General features: G+C 39.2%; 2 protein-coding genes across 2 annotated transcripts in view; both read right to left on the reverse strand.

Annotated features, from left to right (window-relative positions):
- Positions 1–637: 637 nt before the first annotated feature.
- LOC122066672 (serine carboxypeptidase-like 45) overlaps positions 638–8,684 on the reverse strand; it is a 26,982-nt gene continuing 18,935 nt past the window's right edge. The window contains exons 2-11 of the mRNA XM_042630521.1: positions 3,929–4,226; positions 3,712–3,813; positions 3,509–3,604; positions 3,162–3,254; positions 3,005–3,084; positions 2,590–2,874; positions 2,367–2,491; positions 2,055–2,147; positions 1,685–1,802; positions 638–988 (exon numbers count right to left, since the gene is read on the reverse strand). Coding sequence (XP_042486455.1) covers positions 839–988; positions 1,685–1,802; positions 2,055–2,147; positions 2,367–2,491; positions 2,590–2,874; positions 3,005–3,084; positions 3,162–3,254; positions 3,509–3,604; positions 3,712–3,813; positions 3,929–4,187 — 1,401 coding nt within the window. The 5' untranslated portion in view covers positions 4,188–4,226 and the 3' untranslated portion in view covers positions 638–838. The remainder of the gene's footprint in view (positions 989–1,684; positions 1,803–2,054; positions 2,148–2,366; positions 2,492–2,589; positions 2,875–3,004; positions 3,085–3,161; positions 3,255–3,508; positions 3,605–3,711; positions 3,814–3,928; positions 4,227–8,684) is intronic.
- On the reverse strand, positions 4,722–6,315 carry LOC122066673 (phenolic glucoside malonyltransferase 1-like). Its single transcript, XM_042630522.1, has one exon. The coding sequence runs from the start codon at positions 6,222–6,224 to the stop codon at positions 4,824–4,826; it is 1,401 nt and encodes a 466-aa protein (XP_042486456.1). The 5' UTR covers positions 6,225–6,315; the 3' UTR covers positions 4,722–4,823.

The raw sequence follows: 8,684 nt of genomic DNA on the forward strand, positions 1-8,684 counted from the left end.
ATTCTAGCAATGGTTAAAATAGGGAAAATAAGAATAGGACAGGGAAAGTCAGTTTAAGGAATTTTTTTTTCTTAAGCTTAGACAACCATAAATGCTTAGTCTTAGTATTGTAATGGAAATTCATAGGCTTTTCTCCTCCCTTTTGCAACATTCCCTATGTCCCAGCAACCTAAAAAGTAGAATCTCCCAACTCTCACAAAAAGGAAAAATAGTAAATAATAACATTTAAATTCAGGGTAGGGGATTAACATGCTACTCGCATGTAATGGAATCTCCCATTCCAAGTCAATGGATGCATGAGAAACGGATGCCACACGATTCATTATAAGGGGACCCACATGGTCAAGAAAGAGAGAGAGTATGAGTATAATATAAAAAGTGTGAGAGCAAATTAATTGCAAACTATTTTTGAAGACAAAGTAAAGGAGGAATGTTGTGACCAGTGGTCAAGTGGTCGAAACAGTTTCTCGACATTCTTGGGGTAAGGCTGCGTAGTTCTCACCCCAAGACCTCGCACATGCGGAAACCTTATGCTCTGGGTACACCTTTATTTTTTTATTTTTTCCAAGAAAGGAGGAGTATAAAATGAGACAGCCTGATTTCTTGTGGACATTAAACTGATTGGAAGCAACAGAGATAACATAATATGCTTTGTGTTTTTCTACTGTACCTTGTGTTCTTTAAAAGAATTGTAGAAATTCAAAATTACCATCCTGATGTACAGATTTCCAGTTATGTTCCCATAAGGGAAACTAAGAGCATTAGTTTCCCTTGTTTATTATACATAGAACCATAATTAAATTATTTCCCAGTTCTATCTATGGATTTCTTCTACACTTCAGAATGCTTCTGGTAATGGCTTGCCTTCAAGAAATGCATTGAACACTACAAGCGATCTCTCCGGTTGTGAGAATGGAGCTTTATGAGAAGCTCCTCTAATGGTAGCAAAGGATAGGATATCACCATACACTTGTGTCCATCCACCAACCTGAAAAGACAGCCAACAATATACTGTAACAAATACCATGGAAGTTTAAACTAAAAGTGAGGCATATTTGATGAGATTCATGACACTGAGTTACAACTGAAAAGGTCCCAACAATGGAAAATGTTTCTACTTTTTTCCTTTTTTGTGGAAAAAGTTTTTCTAGTCCAGCAAGATAGAGCATCTTTAGACTGGTGCCATGCTTTCCAACATTGAAGAGTACTATGGCAGCTCCACAAAATTTCAGCTTTATCTAATCTACCATGTTGCAGATATTAATGCCAGTCAAGAGAAACTCTCCATATATGTGGGACCATCAGAACTTTATCTTCCCCACCCCCTTTTGGTCCCAATTTTCGTAAAATGCATTAGATTAAATGTTCTAGATCAACCTTGATTGCAGATTTGCAGTGCAGCCATAAGTGGGATCTGGTTCCTCTATTGCGCAATGGAGGTGACAGCGCAAATCCAAAGCCCTGGAGCGCCCTAGCACGGAACCCAACACATGGGCAATAGAGGAGCCCCACCCCATAAGTGACTTGATACAATACTTTGAAATTCTTAGGGTTTGGCTTTATCAAATTTCGGTAACAAGAAAATTTTCTATTGGAATTAGTGAATGAAAGAAATTCATGATACCCAAGCAGGAAAATCAGAAAAATCTTTGAAAGTTATTAAATTTATGCCCAATAAAGTAACCTGTTTTTGTGAGAACCAAGCTCTATAAGTCACAGTTGTGTTGAGTCCCAATTCATCTGCCAATCTGTGGACCAAAGTCCGACTCCCCGTTAATGGTATGACAGAGTCTTGATCTCCACTGTAATGGACATTAAATATATAAGAAGGGATCATGAATGAAATTAATGTGCTGTAATGTTTGAAGTTAAAACAAAATGACTCACTATAGTAGAGTTATATCAAGGAGTGTTTCTACATAGATTCATTTCCAACATTTTAGTTCACCTCATGCTAGCCAAACTGCTTGCAGGTAGAACTGACGTTTATCCAACATGATACTCAAAAGGTACATATGGACACAAATCTAGTGCATCTTGGCTTAAGAAATTACCTGTAAACCATTACTCGAATCCCAGATCTAACAAGTGACCCCAGGATATGAATTGTTGGTATCTCTAAGTTAAGCATCTGATAGTGAACAACACTAGAAAAACATATCAATTTTCAGAAAGCATCAAATGTGAAGACAATGCAAAATCAAGATGAAATGGTAAAATAAATAATGAAAGGGTTTGAGATTGCACTAATCTTCAATTGTAATCTGCATTATTCGTATTTACATATCTGTTTCCCTTCTATATATTTCCTGATTTTTAAAGAGAATTTCTGCTAAACTCTTTTATATGAGAGAAGAGACACATACTCACTGCAAGAATTCCAACTGGTGACACCCACAAGTTGAGCATGGAGAGCCTTTTGTACATCATTTCGGTTTAAATAGTTATGTGTTTCATCTTCGACACAGACATCTATTTTATCTTCATATTGCTGGAACATCAAATGGCCAGAGTCAAAAGATAATGCAAACAGGAGAGAAAAGAGTTGAATAAATCTTTAAAGAAGAAACATTGATTGTTTAAACTCACCGAGCGAGTGAGAGCCTTCGATTGTGATTGTACGGATGATAGACAGATATCAAGTGTGACATCATATAAATCAATGTATTTACTAGTAATTTCTCCGTACACCTGTTTTGCAACCCCAGCACAAACAGGGGAAACATTGCCTCTGAAAGACTCACTTTGGTAGCGAGAGTTGTTACAAATTGAAGTGAAGGCTATGTATGTTGAGTCCGATATCAACCCATGTGACCAGAAATACATAGCCACTGAATTGAAGTCAGTATTGTAATCCAAAAGAGGATTACCCAGCTGAAATGGAGAAAATCCTGCTATTCAGCTTAAGCAATATCATTGGGGTAAATGGAAAATAATAACTAATGGATTAACCAAGTAATCAACTATCTAAGCTTTTTTTTTTTATTATCTTTATGAAGCTCACAGCTATGCCTTTCAGATTGAACTTCTTCTCCCCCTTGTTGAACTGAGCAACGAGATTTGCGAGTTGTGGAACATAATGACCTTGTAATAGAAAAAAATTCAGATGGTTATCTCTACTATCCTCTGCTTGATAACATGAATGATTAGTTAACCAGTACCAGCATAGCTTTCTCCAGTGATGAAGAGATCTCTGTCCTTATATTCTGAAAACTTGAGAAACCAGCGCTCAAGGAACATGAAATTGTCTTTGGCTTAAGAACAAAAGGAAAACAGTGTATTAGAAGCTATGAGATGCATAGATACTCATACTACAGAATACACCAGTACATATCACCACATTTGATACTATATGCTTTTGAATGACTGAATCCTAGTTAATAAATAAGATGAAACAAATGTTCAAAAAAAAAAAATAAAAAAAATCGATAAGTATTGAATCATCCTGGCTCAAATAGTTGTGGAAAAAAATTTCATAAATTTACAACTTCTGAATTCTCTGTCATACCAGTCATCTCGTCGTCCACCATTGTATAGTAGGAGGCATTGGTAGAATATGAAAACCCCACACCTGCTGGTGACTCTATGTATAACATGTTTGCTTCTGTTAATTAAATTGAGATAAAGCAAGTCAGTTCTTTAACTTGATCCTTCCTGCCTATAAATCAAACCTAACCAGAAACCTGAAAAATATCAAAATGGATTTGAAACCTCTGTTCCAGCTATAATCATTTCTGACCAACATTTCACCACTTGGTTTAAAAGGTCCATGCTCAGAGAATGCCCCTAGTCCAACAGAAGAACAGCCAGGCCCTAAAAGAAAATTAAACCCAGAAAATATTATCACTACAAATGAGCATGATTTCTCACATAATTTCTCAAATCTTTGATGGGCAGATGATCAAGTTGAGAAGAAATCTCATCATACCTCCATTCAACCAAACAACAAGAGGTTTTGAAGCTGGGTTAGTTTCTGCCTCAACAAAGTAGTAGAACAAAGCTCTCTCTTGCTGTTCATCCACTGTGATGTATCCTGAGAACTGCTGGAAGCTGACCTTTGGTTGTCCTGGCAACTCACTGATTCTATCAGCCTCTGAAGAAGAAGTTTCTAGGATCTCAGCTGATGTGAATATTTGGGGGAAAGCTGCAACAGCTACAGCAATGGCCACCCATAAAAGGTAGTTCATGGTTTCAGGCTTTCACTATACGAAGAGAGAGAGAGAGAGTTCTTTGATTAGTAATTGCTTTCTCGAGGAGTCGTGAGTAAATCATTTGAATTGCGAGTTGAAGACGTTGGTTGAGACCAGTGAACATTGAGAAGGCGCCACAACTGTGTTTGAGTCATTAGTCACTCGTCACTCGTCACTCGTGATAGAATAGAGCCAATGCCCACAGCTAAGACCCAAGACCCCACCCCATAAAGAACCTCTGCTTATTAATACCTTTTATTCTATCCTAAAGTCATTATGGTTTGGTATTGGTGGGTACGTATTCTCTTTGGATAGGGAAGGAATTTTTTTACATTGGTGGGCCAGATGTCATAACTCCTTACCCTTGCTTGTGTTGGCCTCAATCTCTCTCTTCTTATTTCAATCATACAAATTTTTAATGGCAGCTGGTAATGGGTCCAAAACTAGGAAAATTCCTGGTTTTCAGGTCACAAATAGCAGCAAGAAGAAAAAAAAAATTCTGGAATTGAGTCACAGAAGAAAAACTGAATATGATGAAAAACCCAGAAATGAAACTAGAAATTAAAAGTAGTACAATTCATACATAAGTTGTTATTCTTTCCCTTTCCATTTTATAAGTTCAAATCGACATAGTTACAAGTTTGAGCGTTGGAGCCCATGATAGAACTCCTGAGCAAACGCTTCCATTACCTGCTTGTGGAGAACCAAATCAAATTCAATTCCACCATCTATATCACGGCTCTCTCTCATAAACAATGCTCCGGTTCTGTCATTCGATACTAACTCCACCTTCTTTGGTCTCCCCCACCCAAAATCTGTCTCATAAATCCCAAACCCCATCAACCCAGCAGCTGCAAAAGCTCGCCTGGACTCTAGTTTTAACAAGTTTGAAAGAACATGCTCCACACCTCCCAAAACTCCTTTCCGCAGTCCGCTCATCGCCTCCTTTATCAACTCTGTTGCCACAGCAACTCCATCTCCTCTCATCAAATCAGCCCTCTCTGAAGTCATCACACAACCTCTAACACAGTTTCCAAAGTAAGTTCCCGGTATAGGATTGTCCAACCGAGCCCTACAATCCACAGTTACAACAAGGCGTGCCATGCCCGGATTTTCAGACTTGATCACTTTACCTTCTGCTTTAATCAAACAGACCCAAGCATAAGCACAAGCTGCCACAAAAGTTGATAGACGATTTGGTTGTGTCTTCTCGTGTTGAGCCAAGATGAAGTCTTTGATCCTCCAAATATTGGTTGGATTAAGCTCAAAAGTAGCTCGAACCATATCAGGTTCTAGTTTGACATCCATCAGTTTTAATATTCGGCTTCCAGATTCTGATTTAGACCCCATGAATCTCACTAACTCCTTCAAGTATGTCTTCTCGATGTTGTTGGGGTCATTGATCACAGTCCTGTCCAAGAATGGAAGTGATTCATTTGATAGAGATTCACCCCCTGCATTCCCTGCATCTCCTAACCTGGAGATCGAAGCCCATATCTTCATGAAGTGGGTGAGTGATCTTCCATCAACGATTGAGTGGTGAATCGTGATTCCGATGCAGATTCCGGAATTAGGGAAAACCGTTGCTTGTATTGCAGAAACAGGGACAACTGATCCTGATACAGGCAAATGAGGGACGAGAGGATGTAATTCTTCTGGGTCTTTTGCATTGTTGCTGGAGAGACGGTAGAAGTTAGCATCAGATTCGGCGACTGTGAAGGAGATGGAGTCACCATCGATGTACTTGACAATGGGTTTATAGGAGTCATGGGGCCATGAAAGATTTCCTGCAAGTGGGTAGCAAATTGATAGGGCGAGAGAGAGGGTGTGTTTGATGTGGGGAAGGAAAGACTCAGTGAATTGGGTCAGTGGTTGGGGAAAATCGTAGTAGTAGAGCAATTGAGGGGTTGGTAATGGTAACCAGACTAGATCAAAGAAGGTGAGAGGGAGAATGGCGGAGGTAGAAGTGATTGATCCTTTTGGAGGGCCTATTCTGCAAGACTCGATCACCTTCACTGGCCTGCGTGGTGCCATTGTTGGATGATTAGTTAAATGCTAGCGGAGTTTGAAGATCTGAAGGATTGAGAATGTGTAGGTGGAGAGGACAAAAACAACAATAATGTGAGTAAATAACATTCCCCCTCCCCCGTCTTTTGGCTTAATATCAAGTTCTCACTTACTTTCATATATAACAATAACCTCTCCTGTAATTTAAAAGATCCTATAAAATGTACCTTTTTTATTAGATATCCCATGATGATGTAATCATTAAAATAATTTAATTTTTACCCAAATTACCCTTCCATATGAATGATGGGTAAAATCCCTTAAAACCACGATTTCAAAAAAATCACGAATTGAATTTTCCCTCTTTGCTCGCGGCTCTCGACAGTGGAACTGTTCTTCATAATTGGTCGCCGCACGTCGCTCGATAGCTTGCCGATCTTCATCAAGTAGTACTGAATGGTAACCCTATTGATTTTATCCAATTTTTTAGCAGTGATCGCTAAGTCTGAGCTGCAGGTTCGGCTGATTACAGGGGCCACTGAATGGTAATCGACAGTTAATCAATTAAATGGTGATTTTGTTTCAATTGTCATTTGTGCGTGAACATGTCCACTCCCATGTGTGTGTGAACTATTAATTCCCATATTTTTCAATTGTTTAACAGAATCTTAGGAATTTGGAGAAGAGATTCGAGTATTATAGTGCTTAACATATTTTTTTTTATAGTTCAATTTTGTGGCTCCTTCCACGGATGGCGAGCTTCATCTTGATTTTTCCTTGGAGACGACCACAGAGATGACATAAGAAATGCTTGAGGCTCCTCTCTGAGTTCGACGATCCCTACTGCCTAACCGAGCCTCCGCCCCTGTCAGCAACCCAGCAACACCATGTCTTCGCGACTGCAGAATCGAGTCACGACCCTTGCCTTCTTTCATACTAGTTAGTCGCGAGCAGCAGCCGAGGAGAGGAGAGAGAGAGAGGATTAATGCAAGGGGTTGGGCGGCGTTGCAAGAAGAAAGAAGAAGAAAGGGGTAGGAGCAGTGGTCTCGTGGGAAGAATCGAGGTGGGACTGTTCGAGACGACAAAGTGAGTGTAAAATTATCAAAAAAAAAAATTATTTACTTGGGGAGAAACACTGTTTTGGGTAATTTGGACAACCAAAACCCAAAATAGTGTAATGTTCTCCAAATCACAAATTATAGAAACCATTAACACAAGATCGAAGCATTTAGGGTTCAAGAGATTTAGGGTAGAGAAAGAGAAAGAAGGAAGAGATACTCGAATAGTGAAGCTATACTGGGCGATTCAAGTGCGAGTGTAATTTCTCCGTCGACAATGCCAAGACGAGGAAGCTTGGCGATAGGAAGCTCAGCGAGATATATTTCAAACGGTCGTGTTTCAGAGAAATGGTGAAAATGATGAAGGGAAGAGAGAGGAGGAAGAGAATATATGTATATTACTTAGAAGGGTAAACTGGTCTTTTTACAAGCCATTTTAACAGCGTCAGACTGTCAGTCACTTTAGGGTCATTTGATAGAATCTTCAGACTAGAGGGTAGGTTATTGCTATATATGAAAGTACGTGGGGGGCACTTAATATTAAACCAAATGTCAGGGGGAGGGGAGTGTAATTTACTCATATAACATTAACAAGGTTATCTACTCTTTTATCATTTAAGTTTTGAATTCATTTTTTAGTGGGGAAGAATTTTCCTTCTGGTATCATGGCTCTTGCACTAGCACAGAGGCTTATGAAAGTGTCTGTAGATGTATCAATAAGGGGGTGATTTTTATCTTTCACAAGAGCGGCTAGTCATTTCGCATGGGCATGTATGTGGGTGCATGACCGGTCCCTTTTTTTCCTTTTTTATGAGAGAGAATGTAATAAAAAATTGAATGTATCTAGGTTTACCCTACTCCTCAAGTTTCAGAGAGATTTTTTCCCAAAAATAAAAGGGAAAATGAATTCTATCTAGGAATGGCTTATGCCTACACTCTTATGTGCCTTTCTCTCTCCCATTAATGTAAAGAGACATCTCTAGCCCTTACTTGTAGGAGGAAAGAGATAGACACAGGTAGTGCTAGTGTAGGCCATGCTCTCAGATAAAGAATAATTTTCTTAAATAAATAGATATATAATAGATAAATAAAAGGAAAAAAGAACCAAGAAAGACAGTGTGACTCCTACACCCGGATATCGGGTGCAAAATGACCGCCCAATCCCATGAAATGTAAAAAATCTCACCTCTGTTGATGCTTCTCAACACTCTACCAGCAACCTTTCCTTTTACTATGAAAAAAAAAAATTTGAAAAGGAAACCTTGAAGGCAGTGTGACCCTTGTGCCTAGACATAGAGGGATGTGAAATAACAACCTTGCCCCCCATGAAAAGCTGAAACCAGCCCTTACTAATGCTTCGTGCAAGCTCCCATTGGTCCTCGCATTGGTGTAGGGATCATGCTAACTTTGAAGGAACTCTCCCCCCCCC

This window comes from Macadamia integrifolia, unplaced genomic scaffold (genome assembly GCF_013358625.1).
Source record: "Macadamia integrifolia cultivar HAES 741 unplaced genomic scaffold, SCU_Mint_v3 scaffold2520, whole genome shotgun sequence".
NCBI classification, from domain to species: Eukaryota; Viridiplantae; Streptophyta; class Magnoliopsida; order Proteales; family Proteaceae; genus Macadamia; species Macadamia integrifolia.

Excerpts from the sequence above, each read along its gene's own strand:
- LOC122066673 (XM_042630522.1), bottom strand. The coding sequence starts at position 6,224 with ATGGCACCACGCAGGCCAGTGAAGGTGATCGAGTCTTGCAGAATAGGC.